Source organism: Cyanistes caeruleus, chromosome 22 (assembly GCF_971803275.1).
Source record: "Cyanistes caeruleus chromosome 22, bCyaCae1.hap1.1, whole genome shotgun sequence".
NCBI classification, from domain to species: domain Eukaryota; kingdom Metazoa; phylum Chordata; class Aves; order Passeriformes; family Paridae; genus Cyanistes; species Cyanistes caeruleus.
Genome location: NC_141722.1, coordinates 4,040,004 through 4,059,418, shown reverse-complemented (window position 1 = coordinate 4,059,418; position 19,415 = coordinate 4,040,004). Strand labels below are relative to the sequence as shown.

Genomic DNA, 19,415 nt, shown 5'->3' with positions numbered 1-19,415 from the left:
ACAGGTCCATGCACAGCACACACAGGTCCAGGCACAGCACACACAGGGCCAGGTCCAGCACACACCGGTCCAGGTCCAGGTCCAGGTCCAGCACACACAGGTCCAGGTCCAGGTCCAGGTCCAGCACACACAGGGCCAGGTCCAGCACACACAGGGCCAGGTCCAGCACACACAGGTCCAGGTCCAGGTCCAGGTCCAGCACACACAGGGCCAGGTCCAGCACACACAGGGCCAGGTCCAGGTCCAGGTCCAGCACACACAGGTCCAGGCACAGCTCACACACATACAGCACACACTGTACAGGTTCCCCAGGCAGGGCTCACACAGGTACAGTACTCGCAGGTACCCACAGGTGTTGCAGGAGCCAAAGCCTCACCCCACCAGTACCGATTTCCAGTGTAGCAGATGGAAAATGCAGATGTACTCTCCAGACTGGCTAAAGTAATTTATTAAATATGTGCAATAAAAATAACTTATATTAACACAAGTGACTCCTTTTCTTGATAAAATTTCCCAGATTTCAATATCTGATTTGTTCATCTAGCACTTAGGAACATCCAATCACTATAAATTGCTCTCTTGGGGTAGTGGAACACCAAGAGGTCTTTTGGGATGAGATCAACTCCCGCATGCACGGACAGGGGCTGCTCTGGAATCATCTCTGCAGTGACACATGAAAACGCCTCAGCTGACACTCAGGCACAGTTCAGATAGACAGGGATCACACTCTTTCCTTGCTTTCCCACTGAGGCCACATTATTGCCAAATCCAGGTTCCAGTCCAACACTTTGCAGACCTTCTTTCATTGCCCAGGTCCACACCTCTGCAATGGATTTTCTCTGGAATATTTTGCTCAAGACTTGGTGGCACAGCACCAAACCTCATGGTGTTCTTCACTCGAGTGTTTATTTTGCCCTTGCAGCAAACCCAGGTTGTTAATTAAGGAGCAACCTCAGTAAATCCACCTTTAAACGTGACACAGGTGGGTACTGCTGTACTCCAAAAGGGTCCTTTCACATTCTAAAAAATTTTATTATTGCTAGGTTATTTCCTTATTGTACCAGAGAGCAGTTTTCATCCTTACACCTCTGAGCAAGATTAATGGTTATTTTTTAATAATATTTATTTATTATTTATTCAGCATACAGAATCAGGTTCTCAAATAGGAACCCATGTCACTGAAGGGAAAATAAAAATACCTATATATATGCTCCTAATGTGTGTGTAATTGTTGAGATATGTATTTGAAAGAGTTAGAGAAACAATTTACACAAATATTTTTGAAATCCAAGCACACTGATGTACCTGGAAAACCCATAAGCTGGTAGGCAGACTGCAGGCAAACTAGAAAAACTGTATTACAAAATCAGCTCTGTATATACAAAACACCGCAAAGTCACTCCATGGGAGCAAAAAACCCCCCAAATTTCCCCTCATATTATCATGATCACTCATTCTCGTGCCCATGGTACCAATTCCACACTGGAAAGCAACAGCTGGAACATTACAGGTAGAGATGTGAGAATTGCTGCTTTGGTACAAAGCTTCATGCCTTGGGTCTTAATAGACTTTGTCTCTCTGAAGTTGTTAAAGATGTACTCCAGTCTATAGACGGTTATTTTAATCAATATCTAAATAGAGAAGCTCAGTATTTGAGCTGAAAGTGCACTAAAGCAGGCAAAAAGGTCTAAATTTACTAATTCAAGCTCTTCAAGGCCCAACCAAGATTATTTTTTTCATTTCTGTAAGGGGCCATTTGTTGGGGATACAGACTTGGAGGGTTTGGTTTAACCCTCCTGCCAAGTGGGCTCATAAGGCACTTGGTGCACAGTGAGAGAGGCAGCAATGAACTGTTACCTCCTGCAGAGTGGCACAGCATAGGAAAACATCCAACCAGCCCTCTGGCTTTTCCATTTGGTGCTAATTCCTGGGATTGAGCAGTGCTTTGGGTATAGCTCTGCTGCCTTTAGAACCCTAAATCTGACATACACATGAGGCCAGGCTTCCCCCAGGCATGGCTCCTGTTCCTCAAGCACCTCACAGGACCCAGGGAAGAGACTTCTCTCCCCTGACATAATTAATGTGCTTGAACCCATTAAATTACAGACATGGGATTGGAAAAGAGAGCACAGTTATCTGTAAAAATAATGGTTTTGTCTTAAAACATTTTGTATTTCCAACATGAGCATTCCTAGGAGCCAAGCGCAGTGCTGCAGTGACAGCCGTGGGGATCACACCAGGCACTGCTCAAGGCTAAAAACAGTCCACACAAAAGATGATACAAGTAGCCCACAATTTTTAAATAGCTCTGAACAGCCATGTGCCCAGTTATTCAGACAAAGGAAGAAATACTTGTCCTGTCATCGCTTTGAGTATGTTTTGCCACTGCTTTTATTTGGGCCCTCTCGGGTTCTGATCTTGCTTCCTATTGAAGGAGGTTGAATTTTTGCTCCCGAAGGACCCGGTTTCCTTAAATAGTGGCCACCCACTTTGGCTGAAAAGACAAAAACAGATCATTATTGCAAGCACATCTAGTCCCAGGAATAAATTTAATCCACCATTTTGATTCCCAAGACCTGTTAAATCAGAATGACTGAATCAACCAGAAGCTGGCAGGCATTGAGCCTCATCATGTTCCACATCAGCAGTGCTCAGACTGAATGGTCAGGGCCTCTTTCCTATTTCTAGGAAATAGCTCTCAAATCAGAGCTTATCCAGGCAGGATTTGCTTTTGGTTTCAATCCTAAGGGGCAATAAATTAACAACTGACTGGTATCTCGTTAGCCAGTACAAACAGCAAAGCTGAGGACAGACGGGACTGTGGATCCAGTTTAACACAAATAATGCTGAGTTTAACCCTATGATTCACTTAGGTCAGCTGGAATGGCAAATTCCACAGCTCATTCCAGGTTCCTGGAATAGTGACATGCAGATATGAGCAGAGAACAGCAAAGAGCAGGTGAACTCTGAATACACAGATGACTAAAAAACTCCAAAGAGTCAGAAGGAGGAAAAGTTTGGGTGTTACAGACCAAAAGTTCCGGTGCTGTAGGCAGTTTGCTTAACTTCTGTGCTCTGGAAATAAAAGGATTTTCCATGTTCTTCATAAAAAACCATCACCTGACATCATCAGTGTCTCTCTGATGGTGAAAAAGCTGCACAATGATAAATCTGTCAGGTTCCTGAGTCTGGACTGGAACGGAAAAGCAGTGCACAGCACTCACTGTTCAGTTTACCCTGTAATTAGGATCAGATTAGCAACCTTTGATTGGATGCTAAAAGCTCAATCAGGCTCTGGTTCCCTGTGTCAGCGTTCAGGAGCTTTCCAGAACACTGTTCAGCTGATTGTTCTATCCATGGTCACCTTGTTCTGCTAAAAAAAACCTTGAACTGATCAACTTATCAAATCTGCCGGTTTTCCCCACCAGCTGAGCTTGTGTCCTCCTTTTAACATGATCGTTATTGCATGACTTTGGGAATTTGCTCCCCAAGTAAACTGCTCCAGCACAAGAACTGTCACTTACATCACCCCAATGCAAACCACCAGTTGCACAGACCCAGATCTTGGGAGATGAAACACTCTCCTTAAGCGAAGGCAACACGGTAAAAAGCATAAATGTTATTATCATTAATTAATGTCTTACCAGGCTGCACCACAATGGTTTTGTTCATGGGGGATGTCCTCCGCTGGTTCATTTTACAGCCATCTCTGCCCATCAGGTGAGATCTCCAGGCCTGAAGTGAATTACAAAGAAGTGATAATACAACTCCAGCAAATTTTGTCAATATCACATGGGCAAAATGATAATTGTGTACAGACTTTATATCAACAGCACTTTCATCTGCTTTTTTAAAAGCAGATTGCTATGAAATGGAAATTAATATCTCCATTATTTTAATATACCTTGAAAGGTCTATCACATTAAAACAACCTGTAACAACATCTGCCCAATGTGAAGGGTGGCCTCACCTCCTCTCCAGGGGGGAAGTTGTCATGGCACAAAGGGCAGTGGTTTGCTGTATTTTCTGGTCTGGAAGCTGAAATAATATAAGAATTGCAAAGAGAGACTAATTTCAGACACAAGAAGAGAATTTGCATAGCAAGTGCATAAATTATCATTAATTGTTATCATTAATTGCTCCCAGAGAAGTCCTGTGTTTAATCATCTTCATCAAAACAAGATCAAAAGGAGTCTCAGAATCCAGAATCGCATGGATTGGAAGGAACCTTAAAGATCATCCAGTTCCCCCTTATCCCGTCATTCCAGACTCTTGCACATGGCCTCTCTCCACTTGTAGTCCCTTCAGACCCTAATGGAAGGCCACAATTAGGTCACCCCAAAGCCTTTTCTTCTCCAGGCAATCCCAGTTCTCTCAGCCTTTCCCCATAGCAGAGGTGACCCATCCCTCTGATCAACTTGGTGCCTCCTCTGAACCTATTCCAACAGGTCCATGTCCTTTCTGTGCTGGGATACTGCTTAATCTACAGGGATATGGAAGAGATTTTCCAGTCTTTCCACTCACCCTCCCCACACACATTCACAGAGGCCAAGCACTGGAAAACTCAGGTATTCATCCCAAATTTATTCCCTTCTGAGAATTTACTTAGATCCCTAAGTCCAAAGCACAAGCTGCCTGAATTGGCAAAGATCCCTGGTGTTTAAAAGTCTGAACCTCTGATATTCCACCTTCCTGTTTGGAGCTACTCACGATTGCAAACCCTGCTCTTCATGTGTCTGGGCAGCATGTCCCTGGGCACGGCCTCTCTGCAGCGTGGGCACCTCCCAAAGCTGTCCCTTTGGTCACAGTCGATCAGCAGGTGCTCCGTCAGGCTGGAGATCTCCAGCATCTGCAACACAGCCAGCAAGGTTTGTGCTGAGCAAACAGGGATGGGATTAAAAACCATTAGTTTAGCCTCACCTTCCAAAATGACAAAGGGAAAATTCAATTTCAGTCCACTTATTAACTCATTTTCTAATCCCGCTCTTTTCCAAGCACCACCCAAATCACACAGGTGCATTCAGAATTCACCTGCACAAGTGTTAAATATCTTGCAACACCTCTAAACCAGAATAACAACAGTCCATGACTTAGTAGCTCTGGGAAGTTCAGGCTGACCTGTTTGCAGTGCTCACATCGGGTTAACATAGGGCAATACTTCCAGTAATGCAGATCCAACCCTTCCTCTGTGAAGGATTCATTCCTTTCACCACAAAAAATACACAAGCTGGGAAAAAAAAAAGCAAATATCAGTGACATCAGAGAGAAATGGATGAGCCCTGTTCCTTCTGTTCCAAGCTGTTCTCAAGAACAGCCAGTATCTTGAAAAGTTTCTTTTCCCTGTGTAGAGCTGAGTTTAGGATAAGGCAGGTACTGGATTGTAGGGTATTAACTGCAGGGTAAATACAATTATAGAACATTTCTTCTTATAGAATGATTAATTCCACAGAAGCTCTGAGAGCAGCCCACCAAAACTGACTTACCTGGCTCCAGAATTTCCAAGGGCTTCTTCTATGCCCTCCTTCTCTGACACCCAGCAAAGCCACACCACATTTTTCCCTTATTTCACACTAGCAGCTGAACATTAAACTGTGGCTATTTCTTATCCCACAAGCAAATACTCAGAAAAAAAAGTACAAAGTCACACCATCCAAGAACTTAAAAAAAAAAGCACCTAGGATTGTCTGGTGATAATTCCAAATCTGTTAGAAGAGATTTTAGTCTTTATTGTTTCACTGCTGAGGGTATTAGCTTTGATTTACTGGAAAAACGTTTTTACTGTTAGGAGCTCACAGGTGACACCAAGGGCTTAAGGTGATTAGAGGCTCATCTCACTTACTTATCCAGGTAATTTGCAACAGAGGAAAGTTCCTCCTGAATCTTTGCTGCTGTAACCCGGGGGCCTTCGTATTCCTGGTAATCTGTAAGAAGAGAACTATTAAACCAAGATCACATTTTAACTCACCTACATTTCTTAACTCTTATTTGACACTACCTACCTTGACCCTCTATCTTCTGAAAATCAGATTCTTTCTCCTATTGAACAAAGAAATTTAACTCAGAAATTTGCCTTCCAGAGAGAAAGGGAACACACTACATTCTGACTTCTGTGTGGAATTTAAAATTTAGAAGGAGAGCCAACACACTACAACATTTGTGCTTCTTGTTCTAAGGCAAATCTCTTGTATTAAGGTATTATTTTATATTATAAAAGTATTATTATATTGTTATATTATAATAAAGAATCCAAATTTTACATTATGTTAGGAAAAACAACACCCAGATTTTAAGCTGGACTGCTGAGGAGAAAAGTCACCCAGTGTATGTCTGGAGTTTCTCACTCTTTTTAATGAGACAACACCAACGTTCATTATCTAAGTCCATGATATCCAAGAAGCAAAGGATTAAAACGACCTTAAACTGAAATATGCTCACCTCTTCAGCTTCAACCTCTGCTTGTAACTCTAACTTTAAAGCTGCTGGGTAGCCTTTTAGAACTTTCATTTCTTCATTTTTCTGTTTCTCTGCTTCTGTTGCTGCTTTTCTCTGTGCCTGGCAGGAAATACTCTGTCAGTTCCAAAAGCTTTGGAACCATCCCTCATACACAAGAGATGGCAAAACACATCAGCACAGAACTCATGGTTCATACAGGACAGGAAATGTTCTGCTTGGTTAAGTGATGGGTGTGATACAGCAACACCTCCCTCTTCCTAAATTCCTCTGCACTACCTGAAAGGAACACACAGCAAAGCCATTTGGCTTATTGTTCCTAAGGACTGACAGCAGAAAATAGCATTTGTGTTTTCCAAACTGCTTGTCCATCTCAGTATTCCTTGTTGGCTTTATTCCCAAGAGTGAGTATAAGGAACACACTCAGCACCCCACGCTAAGGAACACTAACCACACACCTGAAGATACTCTGCTACCTGTGCAGTGTCCAATCCAGCCATGAAATCAGGATACCACTCAGCCAAATGCCATGTCTGAAGTGGTCCTGTATGTTCTGCCTCTCATTACCTACCCTCAGTTCAGTTTCAGAAGATTTCCCATCGATTTTGGCAAACCCCTCAAAGAGAGTTTTGTAGCGCATGGTCTTGCGGGCGTTGGCATCGTCCGGTGGGAGATACTCCAGCACAGCTGCCCTGTGCTCCCTGTACATGGCAAAGATGATCCGCAGTACCACCTCACGCACCTCATGAGCCCTGTGCTCCAGAGCTCCCGTGGCAAACTGGAAATAATTATAAAAAAATTATGTCTCTATTTTCTTGCATTTTTAAGGATTTATTAGTTTTATTAGATATTATTAGTCCAAGACTCTCCTGCAGCAAAAGAAATCTTCCTACAAGACAAGTTTTTGCAAACTTATTAACCCATTGGCTCTTTTTTCTAGATATTAACATCTCGCTTCATAGAATCCCAGAATGGCTTGGGTTGAAAGGGATCTTGAAGTCCATTTCATTCCACCCCATACCATGGGCAGGGACATTTCCTACTAGACCTTCCTACTTGCTCCAAGACCTGTCCAACCTGGTCTAAAATTACCAGCACTGTTGATTAGGGGAATACACCTTTTCAGGAATTCTCAAGCACACCAAAAAAGCCAGGCAAGCCCCCAGAAAACCATCAGAAAATCCTGTATGTGCTGTAACCTCGACCTCTTACCTTCATGACGTTGTTGATGGTAAACCCAGAGTTTTCAGTCCCCATGGCTCGCAAGAGAGATTCCACCAATTCCACATGACTCATTGCCAGGTGTGTTGGGGAGTTTGGTTTTAATGTTTTAACCAGGTGGACTGGAATAATCTGGAGAGGTTTTACTTCAGGGCACAGTGCCATTTCCTAGAAACACACAGATTCAGTGAGTACACAGATGCTGAATGAGGATAATGACCTGTCTCTGCAAAGCAGAATTTTCTCATCTCTGTAGGTCACTTAAAGCAGAGAACACAAGAGTCACACCTGCAGCAGCAGCAGGTACCCCCAGACTGCTCCAGGTGACCCTGATTTGGCAGGGGGTTGGACTGGATGAGGGCTCTTCCAACCCCACCTATTCTGTGATAAGTTGTGATAAGATTCTGTGATAAGCTGTCACAGCACAGCAGCCAAGCCTGGTCTCACAGTCCACTCTGATCAGGTGTTTCTCACCTATGAGCTCCCTAATTTGAAGGGAAACACCCACCTGGATGAAGGTTGAAGCCAGAAGACGAAGACGGGATGAAGAGTCTCCTGTTCTAGAGAGCAAATGTGGCAGGGTTTTTTCCACACAATGAGAAGTTTCTAGCTTTCCTAGTTTGTGTTTTGGTACATATTGGGTAATGATCATTTTTAGAAGTTTCAGGGAAGCCTGAAAAACCTAAGTTAAAAAGAAAAAGGAAGCACTGAGAAAAAAGTAACACAAAGACCCCTGTTTTCAGACAATAGAGTAAAATCTATTCTTAGTCAGGAATAACAGTAACACCCTGTAATGGAAGCTTCTTCAGACAACTGTGTTCCAGAAAACCTGTTGCTAGGACTTCAGTAAAAAGCTTCAGAAACTGTTTCATAAAGAGTACCAGCTCAGTTTTCTTCTTCTAATATAAGGTTTATTTGATGCCCAAGCATCCTTCAGCTAAGTGTAGTCCCTTGAGCTGGAAACTAGAAGTTAATTCATTGCTGTATTTCAGCTTCAACAAAGAAAAAGAATCAACCTCACTGCACATTTACTGCATCAGCTCATGGCTCAGCCCAGGGCAGCATTTTTCCATCTGTTCAATGCCAGACATTGCCCAGTTGTTTTGGGAGTTATGAGGGGATTTGTTTTGATTTTGGATTTATAAACTATTTGTTCCAACTCTCGGTTCTGCAATTTCGGCTGCCAGTCCACTGGAGCATCAAACCTATCCCAACTTACTGAAGACACAGTGTCTTTGATGGCCCTCCTCACAAGGAAAACAGCAGCCCTCAGCATGTTCCTTAAATCCTCCTTTGGAGTGTCCACTGACACTTCCATCAGCTTCTCGTACACAGTCAGTAAAGCATCTTCTCGACATGACCAAGTTCTGGAATACGCTCCTGAAACCTGAGCACAGAACAAGTCTATCTCTTAAAAGATCCCTACAAGTGTTTCAATACATATTTAACAGTTATATAGAGAACCAGCCTCAAAGAACATGAACTGAAGCATGAAATCCCCAGGTGTTCCCCACAGGAATCTGGCTTTATTAAAAGCACGCATTTTGAAGTGTGATGAGTGAAATGGGATTAACAGGTCAGGCTCATGGAGCCCTTCCAGGCACAGTGAGGATTCCTCTCCCTGCAAAAGAAAGTGGCAAGTTATGGGTATTCTAGGTTCACACCCTAAAGCAGTCTGCTGGATCCTGTCTGTTTATCAGCACATCACGTAATCGATCATCAAAGCTACAGATTTGCTGAAATGCTGTAAACAGGCATCCATAGAGCCAAGGTCAAATTTTAAGCTCAGGTTTTAAGACAGCAGCTCTGAGCACATAAAAATCCTCTCAACACAGAGAACAGTAACCCATAGGTTTGTTTTACTGGGTTTTGGGCTCTTACCAAAGTCTCTCCAAAAACTTCCACAACAGGGCTGGCTTCCCTCAGTGCCTTTTTTGTGAGCAGTTCAGGCTCCTCAGTATTCCCAGTCCTTGGAGTATCACCCATGCCCTCTTCAGTCACCTCTGGCTCAAGGCAGGCAACAGCTTCATCCACCTGCTTGCAGATGGTTGGGAGAGGTCTCTCATCGTAAGGTAAAAATTCAGCCTAGCAGAAAAGATAAAATTTGTTGTTCTGGAAATGACTTAGATGTAAAGTGGTTTTATCACTAATTGGATTCACCTCAGTGCAATTTTCTCCCATCAAAGCAGCATCATTCCCCAGTTAACCATGAGAATAACCACATTATTTGGAAGGCTGGACATCAGATTGTTTGCTTTGACAGGTTTCTGTAGTAACAGAGGGAACACTACTCACATTTTTCTTGGAAAACGCTTCCTTGGAGGTTGTGGGCTGAGTCCGAGGAGAAAGAGGGGACTGGGAGAGAACAAGAAGCTCAGAAGAAGTGGGATCCACCAACTGCTCTTCCAGCACAGGCTCTGCCCTCCGGGGCTCTCCTTGGGGTGGGTCTGCGGGCCCAGGAGGGGAGCTCTGGGGGCTCTCAGTGCTACTCACAGATCCCAAAGGCAACTCAGGTGGCTTTTGGATCTGAGAAAGGGAAAAAGATTTTTACAGCAAGGCTAAAAATGTATGCTAAAATCAGTCAGTATATCTACAGCCCTGTCAATGGGCTTCTGGGGATTTCAAGTAAACATTGAACCTGGCTCACAGGTGTGTCATCATTCCCACTGGATGCAGCTTTATGAAACAGTCAGAAAATAATTCTGTGTGGGGAGAGACTATAAAACCTCGTGTTCTGAGAACATTACATGACTATGTATATAAAAAATCACATGGATTCTGTATTATTAGCCTTGATACCAGCCTAAGCCTCCTCTAACCCTCCAAAATACGAGAAAGTACCTTATTCATCTGCATCAGGTAGTCTTGAAATTATGCAAAACATTCAGAATTCTAATGCCATTTTCTTGAGACCTCAACAGTGTAACAGGATTTATGGAGAACTAAACACGTTCATAAAACAACACATTGAGAGTCTTAGGTTGGAGAAATCCACAATCCAAACAGAAAACTGAAATCTTCAGTAAATCTCGAAATTTCCATTAACCTGTGAATGAAGTTTGGTTGCTCTGCCATTTCTGTCTTAGGTTGGAGAAATCCACAATCCAAACAGAAAACTGAAATCTTCAGTAAATCTCGAAATTTCCATTAACCTGTGAATGAAGTTTGGTTGCTCTGCCATTTCTATTTAGAACACCCTGCTGGACTAACAGCACCCACCAGCAGCTTTGTATCCAGGAGGTCATGCAGGTCCAGCTGCTGGTACACCTTTAGCCTGTACTCATCCATCTGCTCCTTCTTTTTCTTGGCAAGGTCATAATCCTCCTTTTCTACAGCGTAACGCTTCTCCACCTCGTAGCGGCCAAGTCTCTCCCCCACCTAGGATTGGTACAAATCACCATGAAATCATCTTACTGAACACTTCTTGGAATCACTTTACTGAGCATTTCTTGGAATCATCTTACTCTACTTGTTTCATTGCTTCTAGCCAAATTACTCAATCAAGCTATCTTACTAATCAAGCTATGATTTTAAAATTATTCTTTTGGGAAATATATGGAAAATCATTACAATTCCACGCAAACACCAAGGCCCTGATGGGCCACTGGAGCTCTGCTCCATTTAGGTATCAAAGATATTCCAACAACACCTTCTGCAAGTCTGCAATGGCCTGTTTGAGCTTCTTGGCATGGTCGTAGTACTCGAGACACACAGCTTCCCGCTTCTTCTCATCCAGCCTCCGGATTATCTGAGCCACTTCTGGGTCCTGGTACATGTCAAAGGCCAGATCATCCAGAGGTGAAATGGAGTCACGTTTCCTGAAGGCATAAAATGAATAAAGCAAACCACAATAAGGCAGGCTTCTCTTTTCATTAGGAGGGAATCAACAAAACACAGATCAACAACTACTTTACACCAAGCAGAGGTTTTGCCAGGGTGTATGCAAAGAACATCCTTACCCAAGGTAAGTTCCATCTAAGGCAGGATCATCCAATTTAATTCCCAAGTAGTGATCTATCAGCTTCTCTCTGGAAGGCTTTGGAAAGGTGGGGGAAAAACATCTTAATCCACATGCCACAACAGCAGGTGTGTGTTCAAGACAGAATTCTGACATCAGCTCTGCAACACAGAGCACTTGTGTTTTGGGGCACATTGAAGCAAGAGAACCTGGAGATGCTGAAAATGAAAACATCCCAACTAATTTTATTTTAATTTTTCTATTCCCATATTAGGCTCGACTTTCTTGCTTCAAGGAAACATTGAAAATAAATAAGTGCTACACAGGTCTGCTAAAGCACAGAACTGGCACAAAAAAAGTTCATCCCATTACTCCAGGAAGTAACTTGTACTTTTTCTGTACTTTAAGAAATGGAGCATCAGTAAAAGGACAGGGATGCTTTGGACTTACACTGCTCATGCTGTCATTGCCATAGTCTTCTGGATCCCCGATGATGTTGACAGCTACCAGGGCAACCTGCAGAAATTCACAGAAAATTAAATGTGTAAGCTCATTCCTCTTTCCTTGGAACTAAAACGACAGGGCCTGCGGTCAGGAGTGCGATATGGAAGCAGAGAGAAGCAGAGTGCTAAATGTGCTTCCCTGCTCCATTGAAAATGTATCACCAAACCTACAACCCCATTGTGCTGAAATGAGTGCCAGCAGAACTGAGGCAGGTGTTTGTGTGTCTGTACCATGGTGGCTGTGCAACATCTTCACTTAATGCCACAACAGGTCCAAAACACTCAGAGTGCCTTGGGACCCCAAAGCTGCTCTCAGAGGGAGTTCTTTGTCCTCAACACAGACCCTGCTGTGTGGGCTAAACCACAGCAAGAGTGACAGAATGTGCCCTCGACTCTGCTCTGGATGAGGAGCACCCACCTGATCCAAACTCACTTCTAGTCTGTTATTCATGTTTTTGTGCTTTAAAATAAACTAAAATAACCACAGGGGCTTTCAGCAACATTTTTTGCTTCTACAAATCAAGGGAGCAGATTTCTGTGCCTGCTCTTCACTACAGAAGTGTCACCTAGGTTACCAGGTAAGGACTTCAAACTCACCTGCCCATACAAGTTGTATTTATTGACATAATTTTTATGGAAAATCAGCTTGAGGTACTGGCCAACTGCATCCATGTACACAGATTTCAACTCTCGAGCTCTGAAATCAGTCTTCTCATTGTCTGAGAGCGGGACATAACTGGGAAGGAAAACATAACACACGAGCAGATGATACATCCAAACACACAGGTGGATTTCTGACCCTCAGGTTCCAAACTTCCTCATAACTGAAACAAAATGTGCTGTCAGCTGGCAAGGCAATTCACCTGCATCTCCAGTTTTGTCACAGATCTACACAAATCAGGATCTCTCAGCTGCTCACACAGCATGTCCTCATCACACACAACCCATAGTGAGTACTATTTTCCCCTGAAGCTTTTCTGGTTAAGACAACAAACTGATCCAGAATTTTCTGTCTCACCCAAGTCTCTGAAACCTCTCTGACTGATATGGAGCAAAGTATTCAGGCAGACTTTCACTGATGTAGAATTCAATTTTGCTTGCAATCATGTACTGGTGAGCAAGCAGCTGCAGCTTCCGGATCCGACACCTCTCCACCAACTGCAGGATGATTTCCTGGGGATACTGACAGAGCCTGAAAGAGACACAGTTTCTGAATTCAATCATCTTTTTAATGCAAACTTCACTTCCAAATTGAGCAACATTTAATTATGGAATTTTCAAGTTATTAATTGTAAGCAAACATTACAAATATTGTAAGAATCCCAGGAGTAGAGTGGAAACACTTTTCCTTTCCCTTCCCTTTACTGTGTGCACGTGTTCAGGTGTGTCCTGCACACATTTAGAAGATGTACTGAGTCAAATGGATTTTTCATACTAAGCCAGAGCAATTGCAAACTCCAAAACTGCCAAGAACAAAACCAGTTTTCATCTTCATTTTCCAGGACTTTATTCAAATACAACGCAGTGCATTAACCAAGGTGGTTTTTTCCCCCGGATGAGGGTTTCATGGGATTAAAGTAACTTTATTTTATCAGTTTGGTTTTTTGGTTTAGGATACTGCAAACTGCTCTGACCATGCACGGTACATCTGCCACTCGTTTTAAACTTGGTGCTTCAGAAATTCAGTGCTCCAAGACCATCCCCTCACAGTACCTGGGCGATCGCCACCCATTCACCGTCGGTGCGTGAACCATCAGCTCCCGAGCACTGAACCCATCCTCGTGTCCCGACGAACTGACCACAGTGAAACCGATCTTGTGTGGCATCCTGGGGAGCTGAGCTGGTCACAGCCACAGCCTTCAAGCTTAAACTCATGCCTGGAAGGATAACAAAAATCCACTAAGGCACTACTGTTAAAGAATTGCATTCTGTGGTCTGTCAAGTCAGTAAATTATGAGAGCAAATATATATTCCCTTTAATTAACATTGGCATCATGAATGTTCTTTTGGTGCAGCTTTGATTAGTGCTGAGCAAAACGAGGATTTAGATCACTTGCAGAGCAGTCTGCCAATAAAGTAAAACTGCAAATCCAAGATGGACCTTGAAACTGTAAGTTCCAAATGCATACAGAAGCAACCTGTAACTGCACCATGCTATGTGTTGGCGTCAGAGGAACAAAAAGAAAAGCACAATTAGTCTCTTTTTCAGATTAAGTCTCTTTGGGAAAGCCACGCACCCACTGCGGCTACTGCTGGGAACACCGCTTCCCACCCCGGGCCGTGCCGGTGTTATGGCACCAACACCGGCCCCGTCCCTCCCTCCCCGTGCCGGTCCCAACCCCGCAGGAGGCGCAGGCCCGGAAGGGTCACGGCCGCACGGTTCCGGGGGAACAGCGAGGACGGGCGGCGGACAAAGCACGCGAGGACCTGGCGGGACCTCGAGGGATCCCCGGGCCGGAGGGAGAGCGGAGGGCGGGGGGAAGCGCCGCGCCGGGCCGGGCCGGGCCGGGCCCCACCTGCCTCAGCGCGGCCCCATCGCCGCTCTCATGGCAACGCGGCCCCGCCGCGCAGGCGCGACCGCCCCGCCGGCCCCACAGCGCCTGCGCGGGGCGGCCCCGGCCCCGGCCCCGGCTCCGGTACGGACACCGGCCCCGGCCCCGGCTCCGGCTCCAATACCGACACCGGCCCCGGCCCCGGCCCCGGCTCTGGCTCCGGTACCGACACCGGCCCCGGCCCCGGCCCCGGCCCCGGCCCTGGCTCCGGTACGGACACCGGCCCCGGCCCCGGCTCCGGCTCCAATACCGACACCGGCCCCGGCCCGGCCATGGCGGAGCCGCTGCGGCCCTTCCGCCTGCGCGGGTGCGGCGGCCCGCAGAAGTTCGGGGTGGCGGCCGGGAGCCTGCGCGGGTTGCTGAGGAAGGGCTGCCGGCTGCTGCAGGTGCGGACCGGACCGGACCGAGCACTGCCGGGCTGCGGATGGTGCGGGACGGGCGGGGGGCTGCCGGGTGCTAGAGGGACGGGACGGGAAGGGACGGTACCATACCAGGCTGGGATGCTGCTCACGGATGCGGGGCGGATCTGCCGATGCTGGCCGGGAGCGGGACTGCCGGGTGCCGCAGCTCCGGGCCGGGGCTGGAGCTGACCCGTGCGGAGCTGCAGCCGCTGCGGCCGGGATTGCCCGGAGCCGGGGTCCCGCCCGCATCTCACCCGCCCGTGGGGCAGCTTCCCTTGGCAGGCAGTCGCCTCTGCCTCTACGAGGACGGCACGGAGCTGACCGAGAGCTACTTCCGAGCGCTGCCGCCGCAGACGGAGCTGGTGCTGCTGGGCCCCGGGGAGAGCTGGCGGGGCTGTGAGTGCGGGGCCGGGCGGGGGGCGCGGGGGCAGCGCCGGCCCCGGGGGCTCAGCCGGTGCCCCCTCACCTGCCCCAGGTGCCAGCGACATCGAGCGGCTCCTGGCCGCGTTCTGCAGCCAGCAGGGCGCTGTGGTGGAGGCTGCGCGGAGGCTGCTGACGGACGAGCGGGCTCCCCACAGGCAGAAGCTGCTGGCGGATCTCATCCACAACCTGAGCGAAAACATCCTGGCCGAGGACAAGGAAGACGACAAGAAATGGTTTGAAGGTATGTTTTGTTGCCGTAGGAAGCTGCTACAGGACTCCCAGGTCATCTCTGCTTTGAAAAGTCACTTCTGTCAGTTTTGTTGCTTTTAAAGCAAAGTATGGGAGCTCTTCTGGCTGGTGGGATTGGGTACCTGGTCAGGGGTTTAGTTATCCCTTCCATTTAGCATGTGTGTTTAGGTTTCTTTAAAGTATATGCACATTTACTATCAGATGATGGTTTTTTTTAAAAATGGTATTCCCTATTGCTTTAATAAAGATAGCTCTGCAATATATTTCCCTCCATTAATATAATTTGCATTTATGATGTTTTAATGATTTGCTGATAGTATATGGATAACTTGGACGTCTCTGCCCACTGAGTGTTATGTTCTCTTTACACTCTGTAAGTCTGTTTTCCTATTCCCAAGCCATTAGCTGCAGTTCTTCCCCAACAATTCTGTTTTCCTTTCACAATTTCTTGGTGTTCCACATATACACAGTAACAAGAAATGTATAACAATACCGCTAGTGCTCTCTGAGCAGATCCTCTACAGCATCCTTTTAAGTGCTTAAGAGCAGGGTAGTCCTGAAACAGTAAAATAAAAATAGGAAACTAAAAAACCTTTGCAACCTGAGTTAGTGGAAAGCTAGGATGAACTCCCAGTTGGGCAGGAGCTGTGCTAAGGTACAAAATAATCTCATTTCCTCCAGGGCTGGAGTCTCGGTTCAAGAACAAATCCAGCTACCTGCGGCACAGCTGTGAGAGCAGAATGCGGGGTTACTTGAGAGAGGTAAAAGTTTCTGTTGAAGTAACTTATGTCAAGTGCTGCAGTAATTCTGTGGCTGCAGGAATATAAAGTAAATCTCCAGTGTAATATTGTGATTGTAGAAAAGAGCTTCAGGCTGCCTCAGGAACCAAGGAATGATGGTTCTGTTTCCCCCCTCTAGGTTACTGGTTTTATTTCAAACGTTCATCCTACAGCGCAAGATGCCTACAGAGGGATAATCGACCTGATGGCAGATAAACTGAAATCTGTGAAATACAATGGGTGCTACTTTGACAGAAGGGAGAAGGAAGAGGCAGCTCGCCTGTGCACTGCAGAGGGGTGGTTCTCCTGTCAGGTACCTGCAGCCTTCCTGATGAATCATGGAATCATTTGGGTTGGAAGGGACCTTAAAGATCATCCCATTCCACCCCTGCCATGAGCAGGGACACCTTTCACTATCCCAGTTTGCTCACAGCCCCATCCAACCTGGCCTTGGACACTTCCAGGGATCCAGGGGCAGCCACAGCTTCTCTGGGGAATCTGTGCCAGGGCCTCACCAGCCTCACAAGGAAGAATTTCTTCTATATACCTGACTTAAACTTCCCCTTGTTTAAGTTTGATCCCATTCCCCCCTCAACATCAGAGGAAGGAAACAGCTTTCTGGGTGCAGTGTCAGGCTGGGGAGGATGTGGGGTGCAGGATCTCTCTGGTTCACTAGCATATGGCAGCACCATGCTGGGTGACAAGCGTGACACCTTTCACAGGGACCTTTTGACAGAGATGATTGCTCGTGTAAGCATTCCATCAACCCCTACAGCAACAGGGAAAGCAGGATCCTCTTCAGCACCTGGAATCTCGACCACATGTATGTACCAAGTGTTAATCCAGACCTACTTGCTTTGTGGCCTTCAGCTTCATCAGAAAGGTTTAGCCTTAGTCCTTTCACCCCGCTGTGCAGTCAGCTCTGCTGTGAATATGTTGTGAGAAAAAGTGCTGGGATGCTGCAGCTGTTCTGAGAACAAAACCCTGAAGACAGATGAAATGCTGCCTCTCATTAGCTGCTTTGCTTCTGTGCAGGTTTTTTTATAGAAGCAAACTGCACTATCTGTGTGAATTCTCCTCTCTGGCAAAGCCCCCTCTGACCCATTTCAAATGTTGGTGTGAAGCAAACAAGATTTGCTAAACTAATTTCCTTGGGGGAGAAAAAGTCATATGCCTAGTTATGGAGAAAGAATTCCAGTTCTGCCTGGCTCTGAAAGAAAGATGGAGGCTTGATTATTCTGAAAAAACTCCTGATAGCAATATTGTCTTCTCTTTTGTGTCCCCAAGAATTGAGAAGAAACGTGCTGTTGTCCCAGAACTGGCAGAAGCTGTCAAAACACGAGACGGGAGAGAAGTGAACTGGGAATACTTCTATCAGCTGCTGTTTACCCTGGATAATTTAAAACTCGTACATATTGCTTGCCATAAGAAAACCAATCATAACCTCAGCTGTGACAAAACCAGAATTTACAGAAAGAGGAAGCAAACCCATGAGATTTCCTAGTGCTGTCTCTGCTTTTTTCAATCATGTCAGTCTGTTGTTTTTAAATAGCTCCAATTTCTTAAATAAGAACTATTTGAGAGTCCCTGGCACAAGACTGGCTGGGTAATCCAGCCAGAGCCTCACAAAGCACACTCCAATATCCCATTTAATTCTCCTCTCCTGCCTTCCCACTCCTTACAAGCTTCCCTCAGCTCAAATCAAGTGTGATAAAGGTACAAAATGAGCCAAAGGCTGATACTGATTCTACCATGTCATCTCTGGCCAGCATTGGCCCAAACCTCATAGTACATGGAAATGAAATTTGGACAAAACATTTCTTACAGACTAACCTGTATGGGCTCACAGATACCTATTCCTCTGGAGATTAAGCCAAACAAAGAAGGATTTAGGATCATATTTTCCTCTGTCTTTCACAGGTAGCAACCACTGTATTTCAGGAGTGCCAGAGGTGATTCAGCAGCAGAGCTGCCACCTCACCTGTGCCAAACTCCCGCCCTCATGCCCACCTGCCCCTTTGCCATTGCTTCAGATGTGCATCTCCCAGACAGAAGAGCAAGGCCATGGCATTTCCTCACATTTCAGCTTTTCCAACCTTTGTTTGCCATCTTCCCTGCTGATTTCCCTGATTGCCCTTTCTGCCTTTTCAGCTTGAGTTTGCTTGATGCACCACCAGCGAGGACAGCTATAATGATCATGTTTACAGTAATGTTTACCCACTGCCTTGGAGAATATTGCTTTGGTAAAACATTTCCTACCTCAGGCAGCAACAAATCAGGAATAGTTCAATTTTTTACTTGATTTTTTTTTTTTTTTTATGCCAGCTGATAGCAACTGAACTTTTGGGATTGTTAATGTAAATGGTGTGAACTTTTTAAATAAAAAAGTGCCCCCACATCTGCGTGTGTGTGAGTACATGTAGGAGTACTAAGAGATTAATCAGGTGTGATAGAGCATGAAGGGAAATGTGTATATGAATTGAGCACCAGCTATTTTATTGCTCTGTAAATAACTAGGGAATACTCTATTTTCCCTCATATTGTTGGTTCTGGATCAGTTACTCCACATGGAATTGTGTGGATATGGTATTTCTGTCTGAGCCCCAAATTACTGGGTCTTGGAAGCTTTGCTACAGCGAGTATTGATTTACTTTAAACAACAGACTCAGTCCCCTCCCAAACACTGCAAGCTGAAAAGCAGAGGTGCATTTTAAACATAGGATTTCTAATTCACTGCATGCAATCGATCCTTCCAGCTTCCCTTGCTGCATTATTTGACACTGGGGAGGGCAGCACTTGGAGGATTTACTGACAAAACCAGTGTCACCTGTGTGGCATGTGCCTTCCAAACTGAAAATGCATTTTGCACAGTGAAATGA

The 19,415-nt window shown here is 45.6% G+C and overlaps 2 protein-coding genes across 8 annotated transcripts; one reads left to right on the top strand and one right to left on the bottom strand.

The window, feature by feature from the left end:
• Positions 1–431: 431 nt before the first annotated feature.
• Positions 432–15,475, bottom strand: CEP104 (centrosomal protein 104). 7 transcript variants are annotated; one of them, XM_086860700.1, is made up of 22 exons: positions 15,176–15,475; positions 13,846–14,009; positions 13,151–13,324; positions 12,730–12,868; positions 12,080–12,145; positions 11,631–11,707; positions 11,321–11,489; positions 10,891–11,049; positions 9,967–10,197; positions 9,553–9,756; positions 8,891–9,058; positions 8,180–8,353; positions 7,663–7,839; positions 7,022–7,228; positions 6,436–6,552; positions 6,000–6,036; positions 5,840–5,921; positions 5,119–5,227; positions 4,711–4,849; positions 3,971–4,038; positions 3,645–3,735; positions 432–2,494 (listed from the first exon to the last, which is right to left on the bottom strand). In XM_086860700.1, the coding sequence occupies exons 2-22, from the start codon at positions 13,956–13,958 to the stop codon at positions 2,361–2,363; spliced, it is 2,835 nt and encodes a 944-aa protein (XP_086716826.1). In that variant the 5' UTR covers positions 13,959–14,009; positions 15,176–15,475; the 3' UTR covers positions 432–2,360. The 7 variants fall into 7 exon arrangements, with proteins under 7 accessions (XP_086716826.1, XP_086716827.1, XP_086716824.1 ...); XM_086860701.1 differs by lacking the exon at positions 15,176–15,475 and adding an exon at positions 14,935–15,132; XM_086860698.1 differs by lacking the exon at positions 15,176–15,475 and adding an exon at positions 14,649–14,743.
• Positions 14,840–18,934, top strand: DFFB (DNA fragmentation factor subunit beta). Its single transcript, XM_086860703.1, has 7 exons — positions 14,840–15,070; positions 15,355–15,481; positions 15,561–15,749; positions 16,439–16,518; positions 16,676–16,849; positions 17,259–17,359; positions 17,824–18,934. Exons 1-7 carry the CDS (start codon positions 14,957–14,959, stop codon positions 18,038–18,040), a joined length of 1,002 nt encoding a protein of 333 aa, XP_086716829.1. The 5' UTR covers positions 14,840–14,956; the 3' UTR covers positions 18,041–18,934.
• The last annotated feature ends 481 nt before the right edge of the window (positions 18,935–19,415 follow it).

Bases quoted from the DNA above. Each gene is read 5' to 3' on its own strand.
- CEP104 (XM_086860700.1), bottom strand. From the start codon at position 13,958: ATGCCACACAAGATCGGTTTCACTGTGGTCAGTTCGTCGGGACACGAG. The intron at 11,708-12,079 runs GTAAGTCCAAAG...ACCTTTCCAAAG, and splicing joins GCAATGACAGCATGAGCAGT to CCTTCCAGAGAGAAGCTGAT. The intron at 3,736-3,970 runs GTGAGGCCACCC...AATTCACTTCAG, and splicing joins ACTTCCCCCCTGGAGAGGAG to GCCTGGAGATCTCACCTGAT.
- DFFB (XM_086860703.1), top strand. From the start codon at position 14,957: ATGGCGGAGCCGCTGCGGCCCTTCCGCCTGCGCGGGTGCGGCGGCCCG. The intron at 15,071-15,354 runs GTGCGGACCGGA...CCCGTGGGGCAG, and splicing joins AGGGCTGCCGGCTGCTGCAG to CTTCCCTTGGCAGGCAGTCG. The intron at 15,750-16,438 runs GTATGTTTTGTT...CATTTCCTCCAG, and splicing joins CGACAAGAAATGGTTTGAAG to GGCTGGAGTCTCGGTTCAAG.